Source organism: Euprymna scolopes, chromosome 39, assembly GCF_053919585.1.
Source record: "Euprymna scolopes isolate OS-2025 chromosome 39, ASM5391958v1, whole genome shotgun sequence".
Taxonomy (NCBI): Eukaryota; Metazoa; Mollusca; class Cephalopoda; order Sepiida; family Sepiolidae; genus Euprymna; species Euprymna scolopes.
The window spans coordinates 4,421,703-4,442,926 of record NC_136520.1 but is presented as its reverse complement, the minus strand read 5'-3'; the positions used below and the strand labels follow the sequence as shown (position 1 = coordinate 4,442,926).

General features: G+C 34.6%; 1 protein-coding gene across 6 annotated transcripts in view; it reads right to left on the bottom strand.

The window, feature by feature from the left end:
- LOC145263630 (uncharacterized) overlaps nt 1–21,224 on the bottom strand; it is an 89,980-nt gene that overhangs the window by 21,855 nt on the left and 46,901 nt on the right. For 4 of the 6 annotated variants that reach the window (XM_080120476.1, XM_080120477.1, XM_080120480.1 and 1 more), the window contains 4 exons: nt 14,377–14,434; nt 7,356–7,418; nt 3,034–3,118; nt 2,634–2,666 (listed from right to left, as the gene is read on the bottom strand). In XM_080120476.1, coding sequence (XP_079976602.1) covers nt 2,634–2,666; nt 3,034–3,118; nt 7,356–7,418; nt 14,377–14,434 — 239 coding nt within the window. The remainder of the gene's footprint in view (nt 1–2,633; nt 2,667–3,033; nt 3,119–7,355; nt 7,419–14,376; nt 14,435–21,224) is intronic. The other 2 variants (XM_080120478.1, XM_080120479.1) reach the window with 1 other exon arrangement.

Below are 21,224 nucleotides of genomic sequence, written 5' to 3'. Positions count from 1 at the left end.
ATATTACTGAATTATAAAAAAAAAAACTTTAATAGTGTTAAGTGAAAAATTGCCGCCATCTTGTTTAAATGAAAAATGAAAATTACCTCCTTTTTGAACAGTGTCTTACGATTGTTTTCAAATTATATTTTTTTATTTTCTTGAATAAATAATTTACTTTATAGATTTTCGAAATTTTTGGATATAATCTTGAAAATATGAGGAATACATATACACCATTGTTTTCATGTGAAATTCAGTTTTACGATTTCAGAAATTTTGTCCCAAATAGTGTAGAAGCGCCCAATTCTTTTACAAAACAAAAACTTAAGAGAAAAAGAAAAATAGGAGCAAGTCCAGAGTTCAACCTAACTACAAAAACCATTTAAAAATACAACATCTTCGATATATGTACCCACGCCCAAAAATGTCTTACTGCAAAAATCACAAATCAATCTAGTATTTTTGTTTTATCTAAAACCATATTTTTAGCAATTTTAATAGTAAATTGTAGCCATTATATTAGTTGGTTGTTTTTGTTTTACGGCATATCAACCCTTTTCAGGGTATTTAATGCCAAATCCAGTTATTTTGAAGAAAAATCTTTTTATAGAATATATATATTTTTTTTTTTTCCAGTCAGTTTCTATTTAACTCATAGTTGGGACCCTAACAGGTACTACCACTCTGGGTCAGAGTGGACCTGGGAGCAATTGCAATTAAAGGGTGACTCCACACTCCCCAAAGCCCACAAACTGGGGCCTCACCATTGGATATAGTTTAAGGTTATATCCAGGACCTGTAGCCATTACAAGGCTGATTTTAATCTCGATAGTTCGAATTGAGTTATCTCCCCCTTCTTGATGCAACATGGTGGATCAAGATAACATCTCGCTTCCTCATAAAATTTGATTTTCTTTGTAAAAAAAAAAGAAAAAAAAAAAAAATTAAATAAGACTACTTGATCAATTTATATGATTTTTGGAATATGACATTTTCATTTTGTCATGGGTCCATACACCATAAAGATTTTTCTGTATTTTTGGTTTTTAATCGAGTTGAACACTGGACTTGCACCAAAAAATGTTTTCACACTATTTTTAATTTGTCCAATTGAAATCGGAGAAACAGATTTTTTTTAAATTACAATCAATAACTTCAGTGAAATAATTTCATATTACATAGACTTATTTGATATTTGGAGTTTTAATGATACCAAAAAGTAAGTGTAGTATCTGTTCTGTTAAAACTCAATCAAAAAATACACACAATTCCCATTGCTCCAATATAATGGCTTAATTCCTGAGAAAAATTCTTTCATTTATTTATGATTTATTTAAATAAATATTTCACATGTAGTATAATCACATGACATCACAAAAGAGTTCCACATGTTCGTTTGAAAGCAGCAGCTACCATAACAGACTGTAAAGTTACCAAAATTTATTTTTTTTACTTGGGGGAGAGGATCATATCAAGGTACAGAGGTTACTCGAGGATAAGGATTAATGAACGTTAGGTAGATGGTGAGACAACACTGATGATCAATAATGGTAGAACTAAAGTGAGTCTTAATTATTCAAGAGGACAGCTTAACAATAACTTGTTTACATTAGACTTGAAGATGACCAGGATAAATATTTACATGCTGCCCATTTCAACATGTGAAACAAAATCGGAAGGTGACGTGTTCAAGCCAGTGCCTCAAAGGAAGAACACCCTAGCCTAATAAAAATTACTTGGATAGTCCTGTCAGCATTCCCCAGTAGGGGTGTCTTAGGCAGTAAGCAATAAACTTACTCCACTCGAAAGCCAGGTGGCAAGGCCTGGAAGAGTGGACCTCCTAATTATTACCTAGGCAATGTACCTCAGTTTGACAGGTACTGGGTTAGTTTCTGGTCCCTCACCTGTCAGACTGATTGTCAAGAACAAATTCTTGACAAGTAGTTGAAGTAGCAAGGAAGCTCATCCTCTTCAATATAATGATGGCATAGATGTATAAATGATCGTGTTATAGTTGGGAAGCAACCCTGCGGTATTGCGTTCACAGACGGACAGTTTTAGGAAACAAACTTTGCTCATGGAATTTTCGTATAGTTTTAAGCACAGACAGAGAGTGAGGGAAATTGTTGACAGTTGTTGTAGATAGAGAAGCATTTGTTATAAATGTATCACGGGGGGGGAGGGGGGCATAGATTTTTTTTTTTTTTACAAAGGTGTCACCACTTATCAAGGCCCAGAGGCCACTCAAGGATAAGGGTTAATTGAAGCTTAGTCGAGCACTTGCGATGAAAATAAGAGCAGAAATAGATTTGCAACATCTCTTTTGTGAGAAACATGTAGGGAGGCAAGCAAGTCTGATCATCTCCTCAGATGCGGCAACAATACACCATTAAAGGACGTTTTTGATTTTTGTACAGGATTTTCTTTTTAATAGAATTTGCTCTAGAGCAAGGCATGAAGCCACCTGATGTAAGGAGCTAACAAGTGCAAAAACTGATTATTGCAAAGACAGGAGATGCCTATTGACAGTTTTGAATAAAAACAATACTGTGGATTAAATAAAGAGTTCTGCTCAAACTTGCATCACATCCATACCTATTTTAATACTAAAATAATTTTTTTTTTTTTAAATAAAAACTAAAGGAAAGTACCTCTTCATCAAGTTTTTCGTCCTGTGATTTTCTCTACAAAGAAAAAAAAAACAAACAATTGTAATTAAAAAAAACAAGAAAGAAAAAGTGAAAAATTAAGGTTATAAAATATTTTTGTGTTTCCAATTAGAAATGAAAAGAAAATATTTAAATCTTTGAAACATCTGAGCTAATATAAAATTTATGACAGAAAAAAAAAAAAGTATTATTTTATTTTATAAAAAAAAAGTATTATTTTATTTTATAAAAAAAAAGTATTATTTTATTTTATAAAAAAAAACTCTTAATCCAATATTTTTCATAAAATTACAATAAAATTATGTTTGAAGGGATTAAAAAAAAAAATCTATTGAATAAAATTTTACTTGTAATAAAAAAGGTTTAAAAGGAAATATTTTACCTTTTCTTCAAAAATTTTTATTTTCAGTTGTTCTTCCTCAATTTTACGTTTTTGTTCCCGTGTCGAAGCTGAATATCTTCTAACCCTGAACACAAAAATAAAATAAATAAATATAAAAAAAGTGAGAGCAAAACAAAGAATTAAATATCTTACGAGTCACAATTCTCAAAAAGGGACCCTGTGGCTCCCCAGAATTAGCAAATACCAAAATGACACATTTTTGGTTTCTTTAAATTTCCGTTGAATTATAAGCAAACAATTTCCATGTGTATGGATGCCCTCTCAACAATAACTGCCATTGTCACCACCGTCGTCGTCGTCTCATATTGCCAATTTTTGAGGTGAGTACGGGTTTACAATTATAAAAATAAAGCAAAAAAAATAAAAATAAATAAAATACAAAGGCACATTCTATAAATATCCTTTGTACTGTATGTGAAATCATCAACCCTCTAAACACTAACATCCTCAACTTAGTTGTTTGTCGTAGCCATGTTTATCAGTAGGGCTAGGACAACAGCATATTCTTTTCATTGTTTTGACTCGAGTGTATATCCATTAATTTCTTATACGCTTTTATATAGTGATGTGATTTTCGGTTGATTAACTGTGTCTAACAGGTTATCTCCCGATTTGATCCAAGCCATAACGGTCTCCAACTGTAAATTGTCGCAAAACGCATTGCCTCCTCTAAAACTCTCCGTAAACTAACTTTAAATATATTGACCTCTATTGACTTTTGTCCCAATAACTGCCGCATCTTGATTAACAATCCTATTTCAGCTGCTTTTGTGTTCCTTGGTGATCCCCCCTCCCCATTGTCTTTCCACCAACCAACTAGACTTCTTATACTTTTGTTCGGTTGATCAACTTAACACTTGGAGAGGGGTGGGTATGAGGTACGGTTCTGGGAAGTCCTATTAGACCCCCCCTCCTCCCAAGCCTTACTTCCCGTCTTTCAAGTGGAACAAGTTTGTTTACTACCTGATGCTGATAGGGCTGCCCAGGCAATGTTTTTAATGGCCAGAGTGCTTCTTCTTTAGGGGCACTAGCTCGACTTTCCCCTCACTTTCCGACCTTGTGTCACATGCAAAAGTTTATCAAAGACAAACGTAAGAAAGACATAATGAAACGCGACAAAAAAATTTTTTTTAAATATCAAAGATGTGGTTATTAATGGAAAAAATTCATATTAAGCAACAATTGAAATAAACATGAATTGCCAGGGTAAACAAGAAATAGATAACACATATAATGTAAAGATATATTTGATATTATCTGGGACTATTGTAGGATTAAATCATGTGACCAGCAGAAAATGGCTGGGGCGCCACAAGTCTAATTGATCCTTAAAAAAGTCTACAGGGTTTCTTTTGATTCGCTTGACTAAAAACAAACTCGATTTTTGTTATAAAATTGAATAAAAATTAAGGTTAAGCAACGAATTATGTTTAGCGTTTTTGTAAACATATTCAATATTGATGATTTCAACAAAAAATCATTGGTTATATAGTCAACTAACAAACTTCCTAATTTTCAGTGTGGCTGCTACCGGAAGCAGTGACAAAGCAAATCAGTTCAGTCGCTTTTTCTCTCACGCCTATATCACCCCTCTGCATGTACTTTTTTTTTTGTTTTTTTTTTAATTATGTTTTTCAAACTGTTCTGTTTATATTTAATAATCATTGAAAAGATTTTTTCGGTCTAATTAAGAATTATTGAAATCAGTTTATTTTTCTTAAAAGAATTGTTGAAAACAGGTTTAAAATTTTTTAGAATTATTTTGGGCATAATATGTATTGGGTACGTTTTTTTTATGATGTTCGACATTTGATTATTTTGATTACAATTTTATTTTTATACGTTCATAAGCACATATAAATAAAAAAAAATAAAAATTATTTTTTAAATTAATAAATAAAACTTTAATTTCATAAACATCTTCTATCATATAAATCTTACCTGTCTGTTTAAATGTATGTATGTTTGCCTAAAGCTTTTGACGACTTTTCACGAGATTGGTATCATTTTGAAGCTTGACCATTCCAACGACAAATATGAAAAAATTTGCTAAAAACATTAATTCCTTCACCTTCAACTGGGCACTTTTCTACAGGGAAAGGTTGCAAAAAATCGTTCCTTCATGATAATTTAGCCAAACATGCATGCGCAAAAAAAGTTTTCTTGAATTAGTTTAAAAAAAAAAAAAATTAAAAAATTAAAAAAAAAAAAAAAAAAAAAACCTAATTCCACTCAAACAGTCATAGACCGGTTGGTAAGAGAACAGCGTTGTTTTCTTAAAATTGCACGTTCGAGCCAAGATGTTAGAAATATTTTTTTTTTTGATTTTTTAAAGTTTTAATATTGAAACAGTGTTATTTATGCCATTTTTGCTTTTGATTTTTTTTTTTTATTCTTCCATTACGTTCATTGTTTTTTTTTTCCGATTTTAAACAAAAGTCATATTTAAACAAGGTTATTACGTTCACTTATTCTTTATTTTACATTTTGTTTTGATGTAAACCACCACCCCCCACCCCCACACTCCTTCATCCGGGCAATGCCGGGTACCCCCGCTAATTTCTTATAAAATTTAAAATAAAATAAAGACTTATTTTTTCTATTGTCATTAGATGTAGAAATAAAGACTAATTGTGTTAATTTTATCTTTGTATAATTTTTGCGATTTTTATTGTATACTTTTCGATAATGTCCTTTTATTCAATTTTATTGCAATAAATCGCTTCACAATAGAAATACTGAAAAACAATACAAGTGAGGGAACCGATTTGCCTCGTCACCGTTTCCGGTAGCAGCTACACCAGAAGTAGGTTAGCTGACTATAACCAAAACGTTTAATTAAAATAATATAATTTTTTTTTTTTTAAATTTAAAATGATGAATAGATTACTAAAACTCTTTCTTAAATGAAACTATCATTGCCAGCTATGAGGCATAAGCAAGATGCGAAAAGAGAGGAAAAACGTGGCAGACGTGTTCTCTCATTAGCAGCCCCGTATTTACTAATTGTTTTTAATTTTTTAATTTTTTTTTTTTTTTTTACATAGGCGTCACCACTTATCAAGGCCGATAGGCCACTCAAGGGTAAGGGTTAAAGAGTGTAGAGTAGTCAAAAGGACAATATAGTAATCGATATTAATGGAAGTTCGGTAAATTTGTTAACTTAAGTGGAATGGCTCATCAGAAACTTGTCCACATTGGACTTGAAGACAACCATATTATAGACAGCTGGAAAGCAGGAAAACGGAAGACAATTCCACAGGCGTGCAGTTCAAAGAAAGAAGCTTTGATCATGGAATCTATGTTTAGGTTTAGGCACAGATAAAGAGTGGGGAGAATTATTGATAGTGTTTTCAGCTAGTCGAGTGTTTCTTGTGAGAGTTTGGCAAGGGGGGGACCATAGATTGAAGCTCAGTCGAACACTTTCCATGAAAATAACGATAAAGCAGAGACAAACTCGCAACATCTCTTCTGTGAGATAGAGGTTGCAGCGAAGAGAAAAGGACATCTCCCACCAGGCCACGAAGTCTATTTTGAACTATATCAAGGCAGGACAAGTCTTTTCTAGCAGCTCCTGCCCATATGTGGGAACAGTATTCCATCCTTGGACGTATTCAATGATTGTTTTGATCCTGTAGGCAAAATGTTTCGTATTTGTTTTTCTTTTTTGCTACCAGAATTAATTTTCAACAAGTTGTCATCTCTGTCGATATCGTAAGTTTAAAAAAAAAAAAAAAAGAGCCCACATAAACGCACTAATCGCTCAGGTGAATTGATTTCTTTTTTCTTTTCATTTCTTTACGATCTTATTTAAAATATAAATAAATTTTTATCAAAACTAATAAAATGTTAAGGTTTATCCACTCATTTGAATAAAATTTTAATGCTCCGTTTGAAAGAAAAACTTAATGAGTGAAATGTTTGTTATTTGAAATTAATGTTTTACATTTTTTTTTTTTTTTTTTTTTACTTTATAGTAACCATTCATGAAGGCTTGGAAGCCACTCAATGAGTACCATAATAATTTATTTTAGGGGACAGCTCTTTAAGAACCTGTTCACGTTGGACTTGAAGTCATAGTCAGCCGGCAGGCAGCTATGTAGTATAGAGTTCCACAGGCGAGCAGCTCTTGGTTAAAAACTCGGCTCATGGAATTTTTGCTTAAATTTCAAGTTTTAAGTATTTCAAGTCAAGAACTTTGTGAAGCGATAGTTTTTAATGTCTTCAATAAGTCAAAGATCGGTGAAAATCCTGACGAGCAAAAAATGAAGAGCAACAAATGCCGTGTTCTTTATACTTACAATTGAGTGACCCAGTCTTCGGCCAAATACGGATTATTCTTAAGTCGAGTACATGGTGGGGGGCTGCTCAAAAAAAATTAAAAAAATAAAAAGGAAAGAGTAAATAAATAAAGGTAGTTGAATTAATATACGAGTTGTAGGGACCTTCACCTTCCTGTCCCCTATTTCTAACAAAATGAAATTTGAAAGTCAAGTTTATCAATGTTGAAAGGTCAAACTAAGAAACATTAAAGAAATTCTGGGCCTCAAAGAAAAATCTCCATGATGTACATACCTGTGACGAAACAAGAATATCATATTCCAAATATCACATAAATCGATCTAATAGTTTTATTTTTAAATAAGAAAATCAAATTTTATGAGTAACGGAAGAGCAGCTGTTTTGTTCTGATTATTTTTAAAAACAATTTTTTAAAATAATCAGAACAAAGGGAGATAAATCTAATTTGGATTGTGGAGTTATATTGTAATGCCTAAAAATTCCCATTCATCACTTAAAAATGATTGTCTCTATAAAAATACTCGATAAATTTACGTGATTTTTGGAATATGATATTTTCATTTTGTAACGAATACATACATGATAAAAATTTTAAATTGCAAATTGATCAAGTACTTTTATTTTTTACTAGCGGGGATCCCCGGTGTTATTTGGGTGTATGGAGCTGTAATAAGGAATCCCAACAAGTGGTAATAGCGCAGGAAGGCGGGGGATCAAAATAACAGTAGGCAGTTTTGGGTAGAGAGAGGTGTTAAAAAAAAAAAAAAAAAAAAAAGCTCGAACCCGTAATGCAAAGGAGGAAAAGAAAATGAAAAAAAAAATGTAACGTCTTAGCTGACGTCTCCATCGCGCAATCAGAAGTCGAGTGCGTTGAAATTAAGCGCAGTCAATTGAAACAAACGACTTGCAGAAATGTTGATGAAAAAAGCGACCCCAGCCGAATTAAAGGTGAAGGAATTAATGCTTTTGGCCAACTTTTCGATATTTGTCATCCGAAGGATGGTGCTTCAAAACGATACTGATCTCGTTAGGATCTGCTGCGCGTGTCAAAAGTTTTTGCGAGACATACAAAGACACACATTTTGACTTTTATATATTAGTCTAGTCGGTGATACCCAGCGTTGCCCGGGTGTTTGGAGGTGTGCGTGTTAAAAAAAAAAAAAAAAAAAAAAAATGTTGGCCGGGTAAAAGAAAAAAAAGTTTTCAGAAGAAGATAGGCTAGAACCTGAAAGTCTTGACGCGAAGGTGGAAACGGGAGGGAAAAAAAGCCAGACACACCCATCTCGCCTACGAAGGGAGGAACTGATAAGCACGCTAAGTGAAGGGTTATAAAGCGAAATACACAGCTGCAAGGAAGTGGCGTAATGTCTGACCTAGTTTTGCACTGCAAGCCAGATCATTCGCTTTTCGAAGACGTGGCGAGCTGGAAAAAGTCAGGCAAATTAAATACACACGCGACCCTTGTTGTTAAGTCGTAGTTATTATGATTTAGACGCGATATAAAGTTTTAAGCAGCGAGCCGACCAAAACATGCACAAAAAGCAAACATATATACATTTTCGCTTTTTTTATATATATATATATATATATATATATATAAAATACATATATATATATATATAAAATACATTTTCGCTTTTATATATATATATATATATATATATATATATATATATATATATATATATATATATAAAATACATTTTCGCTTTTTTATATATATATATATATATATGTATATATATATATATATATATATAAAAGAAGACTAAGAAAATCAAATTTTATGAGTAAGCAAAAAAGGGCTTTTTTTTTTTTTTTTTTTTACACCACTTATCAAGGCCCGGAAGTCACTCAGGGATAAGGGTTATTGCAAGTACAGTACGTTAGTGTGGAGATTTGATGAAGTGTTTACTTAAGAGGGCGGTTCATTAGGAATTTGTTAACATTGGACTTGAACACATCCAAGTTGTAGTCAGGTGGGAAGCAGGCAGACAGAACAGAGTTCCACAGGCGTGCAATTCTAAGAAAGAAGCTTTGTTCATGGAATCCACGTTTTGATTTAGGCACAGATAAAGAGTGGGGGAAATTTTTCACAGTGGATTCGGCTAGACGGGTGTTTTTCGTGAAAGATTGGCGAGGGGGGACCAGAGATTGGAGTTCAGACGAGCACCTGCCATGGAAATAACGATAAAACAAGGATAGGCTCGCAACGTCTCTTCTGTGGGAGAGAGGTTGCAGGATAGAGAAAAGGGCATCCCCCACTAAACCACGAAGTCTATTTTGTACTCTGTCAAGGCATGATAGGCTGTTTTTAGCAGCTCCTGCCCAGATATGGCATCGTCATCTTGAAAAACTGAAAAAAAAATGTAAGAATCAGACAACTGCGTTTTATATATGAAAAAAAGTTGGAAACGTTCTCTCGGTCATTAAATCCTAATAGGCTTATTTATAAGAGTAGTCGTTGATGGGCAGAAATCAGGAGCTCAATAGTATCAATGCTGGCGTCCCTCAAGGTTCCATCATTGGCTCAACTGTCTTCCTGACTTTTATCAACGATCTCCCAAATCACATTCTCAAATCTTTCGTAGACATTTATGCTGACGACACCATAATCTATAGCAACACTTCAAAGGCCAGCAATGACCAAGATCTTTCTGATCCTCTCTCTTCTGATCTTGAGAATGTGATGCAATGGAGAAAAAGGTGACCAGTTAATTTTAATGCATCGAAAACCAAGCTTCTAGCTTTTCATCAACGTTCTGACCCTCATCTGACCCCAACAGAAATAAATGGCTCTCATCTTGGTGAAGCTTCATGTCTTGACAAGCTTGTGTGTCTAACCCTAACTCCTGATCTGAAATGGGGCACAAACCCTAACTCCTGATCTGAAATGGGGCACAAACCCTAACTCCTGATCTGAAATGGGGCACATTACATCAAATCCGTTGCCAAAAATCTCTGGAAAAATGGTTGGATAACGATCGTTCCAGTATGTATCTCACTGCTGATGCAATTCTATCTGTATAAGAGTCACGTACTCTCTAAAATGGAGTACTGTTGCTGCATCTGGGCAGGAACTGCTTAGTGTGCTCTATTCAGCCTTGATAAAGTTCAAAACCGACTTTGAAATCTAGTAGGTGATGCCTTTTTCTCCTCCCCGCAATCTCTTTCCCCACATTGCGAGCCTGTCTCTGCTCTATCATTATTTTCATCACAAATGCTCGACTGAACTCCAATCTACGATCCCCCTTGCCAAACTTTCAAAAAAATACTCGACTAGCTACAACCGCTATAAGGGACCCCCCCCCCCGCTCTCTATATGTGCCTAAATGTAAGCGCAGATTCCATGAATGAAGTTTCTTTCCTAGAACTGCCCGCCTGTGGAACACTGTTCCGCTGGCCTGCTTCCTGGTTGAATACAATATGGTAGCCTTCAACTTTAATGTAAACAAGTTCTTGTTCGGTCGTCCTCATAAATAAACAAATTCCACCCAATTTACACCATTACCGATTATCACACTATCACCTTACATTCATTCACCCTTATCCTCGAGTGGCCTTCGGGTCTTGATAAGAAGTGACTCCCATGTAAAAAAAAAATAAATAAATAAATAAATTAAAAAAAAATAAATAAAAATAAAATAAAAATTTAAAAAAAAAAAACAGATCCTGAGTTCTGGTTAGATTATTTGAATCAAAAGAAAAAAAGTTTGTATGTGTAAAGTCAGTTACATTAATTAGTCTCTTTCCGCTCACTATATATCTCTTTCTTTAATAATTTTTCAATATAGGAAAAGGAAGTTAAGAGAAAAAGTGATCGAAGGGAGAACAATAAACAATATAACATAAGAGCAGGAGGGGGGGGGCAACATACAGCAAGAGAGAGTGAAAATGATAGTTGCTTAGTTAATTGCAAATTACAGATAATTAGAACAATTATAAGTTTTTTGTTTTTTTTTTTCAAACATACATTGTAACATGTATTTGTCCTAGTGGAGACGATGCCTAAAGAAAAGTAATTCCAAATACATTAACACCAAAGACCATAACCGTGGATTGTCCGATGCAGTGAGCTCTGCCCTCAAGTGTTGAAGCCCCAGATTTGCAGTTTGAGGGTGCTGGCAATGGTCCTGTTGTCATAACTTGGATCGGTAGAGAGAAGGAGTTGTATAGCAACGCATCTCCGATCTCGCTCGTTGAACATTGTGTCACTTTCAGACATGATAGAAGGCGCCTATTGCTCTTGGGATTTGTACACAACTGACCAACTAGTGGATGGTTTGCAACAAAAAAAGAAAACCGGTTTTCATCAAATGGAAATGGAATCAGGTTGTCTTTTCTAGGGCGACAATTTTATCGTTCCACCTTGTAGAACAAGTGAGTCGGTTTTGACATGGATGTAAAAAAAATAAAAAAAATAAAATGCAGCTCCACTTTTCCAGTGCATACGAATGTAGATTTGTTTAAATAACAAACAGTTCTTGTTCATTAACAAGTTAGTTGCGCTTTCATAGAAGACACGAACGTCTGAATCTATCATGTGCTTCTTCGGATAACCCCTCTCTACGATTGCAAAACATGGCCAATGAAAGCTGCAGATCTCAAAGGCAACAAGTGTTTAACCAACATTGTAATGTTGCACACAGGACCCAACACGTTGTAGCAGAATACATCGCAAGGAATATAGTACAAGTAGTTACTTTTTTTTTCTTTTTCTTTTCAAACAAAAACATTTTCAATACTTTACCAAATAAAACATGATTGTGCTCCTCCTGTCCTCTCAAATGTCATCCATAATCTCTAACATGATCGTCTTCTCTAATGTGATCCTCTCTCTGTGCACACGTTCTTTTTTTTATAGTCTTTTTCTCTGCTATGATATCATTTTGAACATAGCTCGGCTTTTGCATATGCACTATACTCTGTTGCAACTGCATCTGCCAAATTCTGCGTGTTTGCCGGCATTATTTTGTCTCCAGCACCCAAATTGGAACACGATGCAAGATCGTCCTCTTCTAAAGTGGAGACTTTGCCGGTTTGGCCACGATAGGCACCGCAATCCAGGAGAGTTCATCCACAAAACAACAGCTCATAAAAATATCTCCAAGTCTGGCAACGATACCCAGGAGGTCAGCTAAAGGCATAGAACCTATCTCCGATCAACAAGTCTACGGTGTTTTTTGTTAGACTGCCTACCCGTCACTATTTTGGCCGCTTCAAACTGTTTTGCATGGTGTGTGTTCGTCTGCAATGCTGTACGTTCCACAAGAGGAGGTAACAACCTGTTTTCGATAGTGATATCGTCTCAAGTACAATTAAATAAGCAGCTTACATGTAATTGCCTAAAAACAGTAGAATCTTTGTTTTTTTTGTTTTTTTTTTTTTGAGAATCAGTACAGAATGCTGGGTGCCAATAATATTTTTTATAAAAATTATATTAAAGTCTAGAAAAAAACATTTAAAACTACAAATATTCACGTGCATTTGTAAAATCTAAAAAAATTTTTTTTTTTGTCTTTTTTGAGAATCAGTACAGAATGCTGGGTGCCAATAATATTTTTTATAAAAATTATATTAAAGTCTAGAAAAAAACATTTAAAACTACAAACATTCACGTGCGTTTGTAAAATCTAAAAAAATTTTTTTTTTTGTCTTTTTTGAGAATCAGTACAGAATGCTGGGTGCCAATAATATTTTTTATAAAAATTATATTAAAGTCTAGAAAAAAACATTTAAAACTACAAACATTCACGTGCATTTGTAAAATCTAAAAAAATTTTTTTTTTTGTCTTTTTTGAGAATCAGTACAGAATGCTGGGTGCCAATAATATTTTTTATAAAAATTATATTAAAGTCTAGAAAAAAACATTTAAAACTACAAACATTCACGTGCATTTGTAAAATCTAAAAAAAAAATTTTTTTTTTTTTTAATTGGATGCTTTTGTAATATAATGGGATTTCAAACATGCATTTCAGATAAAAAGCACATAATTACATGTTAGGTTGAAGTCGGTATAAATTTATAAAAAAAGCATCCAGTAGAAAAAGTCACACATGTTGAAATCAGTATAAATTTAAAAATTTTTTTTTTTTTTTTTTTTTTTTTTTTTTAAATCATCCAGTAAAAAAATAATTACAAGTAAAAAATTTTTTTATTGAATTATAGAATTTTATCGCATATTTTAATGTGGATTTTTTAATTCCAGGGGAGTTAACTGCAGTCTATAATTTTGACTTATCTCCCTTGATTTTAATTAATAATTCACCATTTCAAAATGTTAGAGGAGGACTATGATCTTTTGTAAAAAAAAAAAAAAAAAAAAAAAAAAAAAAAGTTATCAGGGCTAGGACAACAGCATATTCTTTTCATTGTTTTGACTGTTGAGTGTGTATATGTTAATATCTTATATGAGTGATGTGGTTCTCAGTTGATTAACCGTGTTGGATATATATTAGAGAGTCAAAACAACGAAAAGAATGTGCTGTTGTCATAGCCCTAGTTATCATACATTTTGGAATTTATACTAATTTCAACATAGCACACACGTAATAGTTACATGCCATACTGAAGTAAGCATAAATTAAAAAAAAAAATTTTTTTTTTTTTTTAAATCATCCAACAGGAAAATAATTACAAGTAAAAATAAAATTTATTGAATTATAGAATTTTATCGCAGGTTATGGATTTTTTAAATCCAAGGGAGTTAATTGTAATCTACAATTTTGACTTATCTCCCTTGCTTTTAATGAATAATTCACTATTTGAAAACAGATGGATATTTTTTTTTTTTTTTTAATTAAAAAAAAAAAAAAAAAAAAAAAAAAAAAAAACATCTAGCACATTTTATACTGGCTCATTTATCATAGATTTTAGAATTCATACTACTTTTGACATGCAGGTAAGTAACAGTGTTTTTTACGTAAAATGTATTTTTTTTTAAATCCGAATATACTGCGGAGGCACCAAAAAATTTAATGACAAGTAAAGACAAAAGAGGCAAGAATCAAAATTTTACCTGGATTTGGGGCTTGCGGTTTCTGATGATATTTCTTCAGGTTCTGACTGTGACTGACCTAGACAAAAAAAAATAAGAATAAAAAAATAAAATAAAATCTTGTTTTGGATTAAAATGTTAAAGTTTTGGTCCACAATTCTCTATATATTTCCGTGAAAAAGCAAAAATAACATATTCCAAAAACCATGTAAATTGACCAAGTAATTTTATTTTTATAAAGAAAATCATTTTTAAGCAATTACTGGGAGCTCAAAGGCATTACAACGTAAATCTCACAAATTTAAATTATTGAGTTTTTTAAAAGTTTTTTTTCGAAACGGTTGAGAAGAGAGGTACTCTTCTGTTATCATACAATTTGATTTTCTCATTGCAAAATAAAAATGAAACCCTAAAATGAGGTACTGTTGCCACATCTGGACAAGGGCTGCTCAGTGCACCCTATCCAGCCTTGACAGAGTTAAAACCAGCTTTGAATGAATAAGTAATGCTCTTTTCTCTTCCCTGCAACCTCTTTCCCACAGAAGAGACATTGCAAGTCTGTTTCTATTCTATCGTTATTTTCATAGCAAGTGCTCGACTGAACTCCAATCTATCATTCCTCCTTGCCAAACTTTCACAAAAAAAAAAAAACCACTCAACTAGCTACAACCACTATAAACGATTTCCCCCTACTCTGTAAATATAAACGGAGATTCTATGAACAAATCTTCTTTCCCAGAACTGCTCGCTTGTGGAACACTGTTCTGTTGGCCTGCTTCCCGATTGAATATGACATAGTAGCCTTCAAATCCAATGTGAGTTCTTGTTGAGCAGTCTCCTTAAATAATTAAATTCTAACCAATTTACAGGATTAACAATTACTACACCTTAGATTCATTACCCCTTATCCTCAGGTGGCCTTTGGCCCTTGATAAAGTGGTGACTGTCAAGTAAAAAAAAAAATAGTTGATCAATTTACGTGATTTTATATTTTTATTTTGGCAATTTACATTTTGTACATTGTGCAGAATTTTACTTTTATTTGTTGATATCAGAAATTCTATCATCATATATATACTAGATTTTTTTTTTTGTAATGCCTACTGATTCCCATTAATCACTTAAAAATGATTTTCTTTATAAAAATAAAACTAGTCGAGCCATTTATCTTGTGACATGCCATTACACTCATAACTTTTCAACTATTCACCCCCACACATTGTCTGGTATCGTCGCAAAGGAACCAACAAAATAAAAAAAAAAAAATAAAATAAAAAACGCATTTCATTATCATTTAAAAAGTCTTTTCGCACACACGTGTTTTGCAACGCTCTGCCATATAACATGTTTTTTAAAAGTCTCTCTTCCCACTAGTCCTTGTCCATCTTCCCCAGCATGCATTTTTCTTCTCATCACGTGATGTATTTTTTCTTTTTTTTCTCTTCTACATTCCATGACGTCAGCATGTGCATACTTGCTTAATTTGCATATGTGCTAAGACAGCTGCTGCTGCTAATATTTTTGCTAGTCAGCTATTCTATGGCTGCTGCCGATTTTCTCATCGCCCATACGGACCACTTCGCAACGTGATCTTATTCTATTAATTATTACTACCTCCGGTCGGAAATAGTTGATGCACAAAAATTTTCAGTTTGGTCGGAAATACAAGTTTCAAGTTTTTTTAAAGGCAGTACTTTTGAAAGGAAATACAGGTTAACTAAATAATTATAATTAATTAAATTGACAATTGATTGCACGTACATTCTTACAATGTATGATTTAATAAATATACAAAAAAATAATGCAAAAAGCTAAAACATCAAACTATTCAACTGTGTTAATTTATTTTTCAATTCTTCTGATATCAAAATTGAAGTGGGAAGTTTTCTTTTTCTTTCTAGCTGTGCTTTTGACATATGCTGAAGCCTGTAATTGTTGCCACCATCAGCCAAAATTATTTGTTCCATTGTCTCCTGCAATGTCAGGAAAATGTTGTTCAACTTTGATTTTTCTAATTCTTGAAAGCTGGTTTCAACTGCTTCAATTTATTCATCACTATTCTTTGGAGCCTTTTGGTGTTGAATGGATTGGATTGAAGTGACCTAGGTCAAGCACATTCAGATCCGGACTGTTTACAGGCTGGTTAACCAGTTCAATGTTCAGCCCTAATCTCTCCGATTCTTGTTTGAACACCGGGTCCATTGGATGTACGTGTGGCTTAACATTGTCTCGTTGAATTAGGATCCGCTGTGCAATGGATCCACTTGGCCATTTATTCCGTGTGGAAACAAGGACCTTTTCAACAAGGAATTCATGAATCTGAATTTTCGTGATTGTATCCATGACTTTAGTTACCATTGTTCCAGCAGGCCTGTTTCTGTTGTTACGTTTAGCCGCCTCTTGTTTGACAAATGGCCAAATTCCAATCTTCCAGTCAAAGTAACATTTGCGATGTGGATCCCAACGGGGTCGTGCCACGGCAGCAAGAAACATTATCTTTGTACTGAAACGCTTGCTTTTAGTGGTTCTTAAAGGGTCATGTTCGTCTTTGCCTAAATAAAATTTCCTTGCATTTTACGTCATATAAAACCATTTCTCATCAATATGTATGAAATCATACATTTCTCTAAAAGTTCCTCGATTCAAATCCAACTGCGAACTGTAAAAATCAACGCGACATTTCATGTTTTCTATCGTGAGAAGCGGTTTTACAGCATATGAATGTGCCTGAATTTCGCCATCTTTCATCCTTGCAATCAACATTGTCTTAGATATTCCACATGATTGAACAGTAGACTTCAAAGTGGTTCTTTTTCTCAAGGGAATGGTGTTTATTTTTGCCAACTGTGAACTATAGCCCTTTTTTCGGCCACAGAGAAACTTACGGCTCAAAGAATCCATTGACACCGATATATCGGACGAACTGTCTAGTGCTCGTGACCAAATTCTGCCGACAGTATTTCTTCCTACACCGAATTTTGTGGCAACATCTTTGATTGCACCTCGGTCTAGGATGCGCCCTTTAGACCTTTGTAGCAACGCTTGCAGAACTGTTGTTCGTCTTGAATTTGTAAATTCTCTCTTATCACTTCTGTTTTTACCTTCCACATTGCCATCAACTACATTTTCCATATTTATATAGCCACTGCAGGTATTTTTAAAAATAGATTATATAACAGTCACAAAGTAATGTGCATAGATTAAACTCTAAATAACTTTTAGAACGAAAACTGTTCTTTTTCAATTAAGCACGCTCTAAAGTACTACCAGTTACCTCCTAAAACATTGAAATCGTGCGTGACAAAACCTAAAATGTGGACAGTTTTAATTCTGCACCAACTATTTGCGACTGGAGGTAGTACGTGATAATATTGCAAAAATGACGTGAATTGATCGAATAAAATTATTTTATTTATGAAAAATAAAACTAAGTGATTAATGGGAATTTGTAGGCATTACAATGTAAATCTTGCAAGTTTGAATTATTGTCAAGTTATTGCCCTTTGTTTCTTGACTGTTTTTAAAATGGCAGACAAGACAGTCTCTTTGATTATGCATAAAATTTGATTTTCTTTTGTAAAAATAAAACTACTTGATCAATTTATGTGATTTTGGGAATATGATATCTTTGTTTCATCACAGGTGTATACATTGCCCAGATCTCTCTTTATTTTTTGTTTTTTTAATATGGGGAATTCTGGACAAGAACACAACTGCCTATCTTCGTAGATGAGGCAAAGTTTTGCGATCAAGTTAGACGGGGACAACTTTTGCGATCAAGTTAGACGGGGACAACTTTTGCGATCAAGTTAGACGGGGACAACTTTTGCGATCAAGTTAGACGGGGACAACTTTTGCGATCAAGTTAGACGGGGACAACTTTTGCGATCAAGTTAGACGGGGACAACTTTTGCGATCAAGTTAGACGGGGACAACTTTTGCGATCAAGTTAGACGGGGACAACTTTTGCGATCAAGTTAGACGGGGACAACTTTTGCGATCAAGTTAGACGGGGACAACTTTTGCGATCAAGTTAGACGGGGACAACTTTTGCGATCAAGTTAGACGGGGACAACTTTTGCGATCAAGTTAGACGGGGACAACTTTTGCGATCAAGTTAGACGGGGACAACTTTTGCGATCAAGTTAGACGGGGACAACTTTTGCGATCAAGTTAGACGGGGACAACTTTTGCGATCAAGTTAGACGGGGACAACTTTTGCGATCAAGTTAGACGGGGACAACTTTTGCGATCAAGTTAGACGGGGACAACTTTTGCGATCAAGTTAGACGGGGACAACTTTTGCGATCAAGTTAGACGGGGACAACTTTTGCGATCAAGTTAGACGGGGACAACTTTTGCGATCAAGTTAGACGGGGACAACTTTTGCGATCAAGTTAGACGGGGACAACTTTTGCGATCAAGTTAGACGGGGACAACTTTTGCGATCAAGTTAGACGGGGACAACTTTTGCGATCAAGTTAGACGGGGACAACTTTTGCGATCAAGTTAGACGGGGACAACTTTTGCGATCAAGTTAGACGGGGACAACTATTGCGATCAAGTTAGACGGGGACAACTATTGCGATCAAGTTAGACGGGGACAACTATTGCGATCAAGTTAGACGGGGACAACTATTGCGATCAAGTTAGACGGGGACAACTATTGCGATCAAGTTAGACGGGGACAACTATTGCGATCAAGTTAGACGGGGACAACTATTGCGATCAAGTTAGACGGGGACAACTATTGCGATCAAGTTAGACGGGGACAACTATTGCGATCAAGTTAGACGGGGACAACTATTGCGATCAAGTTAGACGGGGACAACTATTGCGATCAAGTTAGACGGGGACAACTATTGCGATCAAGTTAGACGGGGACAACTATTGCGATCAAGTTAGACGGGGACAACTATTGCGATCAAGTTAGACGGGGACAACTATTGCGATCAAGTTAGACGGGGACAACTATTGCGATCAAGTTAGACGGGGACAACTATTGCGATCAAGTTAGACGGGGACAACTATTGCGATCAAGTTAGACGGGGACAACTATTGCGATCAAGTTAGACGGGGACAACTTTTGCGATCAAGTTAGACGGGGACAACTTTTGCGATCAAGTTAGACGGGGACAACTTTTGCGATCAAGTTAGACGGGGACAACTTTTGCGATCAAGTTAGACGGGGACAACTTTTGCGATCAAGTTAGACGGGGACAACTTTTGCGATCAAGTTAGACGGGGACAACTTTTGCGATCAAGTTAGACGGGGACAACTTTTGCGATCAAGTTAGACGGGGACAACTTTTGTGATCAAGTTAGACGGGGACAACTATTGCGATCAAGTTAGACGGGGACAACTATTGCGATCAAGTTAGACGGGGACAACTATTGCGATCAAGTTAGACGGGGACAACTATTGCGATCAAGTTAGACGGGGACAACTATTGCGATCAAGTTAGACGGGGACAACTATTGCGATCAAGTTAGACGGGGACAACTTTTGCGATAAAGTTAGACGGGGACAACTTTTGCGATAAAGTTAGACGGGGACAACTTTTGCGATAAAGTTAGGATAATTTTATGGTTATAATAAAAACACGGTGCAGTGCGTATTGAAGTACAGAAACAAAATTACAGAATACAATTTAGATATAAAGGTTTCTTTTGTTAAATGACTTATCCAGAAAATACTCTGCTAGAAAAACAAAAAATAACATTTATCAGATACTAATTACTAGTGATGGGACGATTTCAATATCCCCCCCCCCCCGATTCCGATACAATTCCCGATTCCAATTATTTATGAATCTCTAAATATTTAACTATAAAGTTGTTATTTTGTCCTGATTGCTGCAAAGACAGTTAAATGTGCATATATTTTCTCAAATGTGAAAACACACTTGTATATGTGTGTGTGTGTATGTGTGTGCGCGTGTATGCGTGTGCATGTGTTTGTGGGGGAAGGGGACTATGAATTTTAGTTTTATTGGTTGTTTAAAATCAATAAATATTTATTATTTCATTATTACCAATAAATAGTGGAAGTTTTTGTTTTAAAAAAAAAAAAATTAAATAAGACAAAGAAATCGTTTCTGGCATCGGAAAAAAGGCACAAATTTTTATGATTCCAATACCCCCAAAAAGTTTCTGATTTTTTTTTTAAAATTATATTTTCACCCCAAACAAGGCACATTGCCACTTTGATGTAAGGGGCTACTATCAGGGGAGTTGGGCAGCAAGATGTCGGTTCACGTTATACTTGAACTTCTGCATGTCAGTACAGTTGGGGAAGCAGGAACCCGGAAGGGAATTCCAAAGTCTAGCAGTTTTGGGAAAAAACTCCTGGAGTAGAAAGCTCTCTTACATCTAGGGATCTCTACTGTGTGAGGGTGGGATTTAGCTGCTTGTCGGGTTTGTCCGGGGTATTTACGTTGAGGGGGTACAAGTGCTTGCGGTTCGTCAGAGCATTCATCGTTAAAGTATTTGTAGAACAGGCAGAGGGATGCTACATTTCGTCAATGGGACAGAGGCTGAAGCTTAGATGACAGTTCAGGACCAATCAGGTTGGCGACTCTCTTTTGAACCTAGTCTAGGAGTGAGAGACTAGTAGCAGATGCACCAGCTCAAATATGACAACAATACTCCATACATGGGCGAATGGTGGCTTTATAGAGGTACAAGATACTTTCAGATTCCAATTAATCGTCCCAACACTAATAATTACAATGAAATAAAAAATTGGAAAAAAAAACAAAAAAAACAAAAAATATAACAACAGCCTACCATAAGTTTTCATGAAGATTAAAATTTTTTTGTTTTAAATAAATACAAAGTTTTTTTTTAGGGTTAGGGTTGGACCGAGA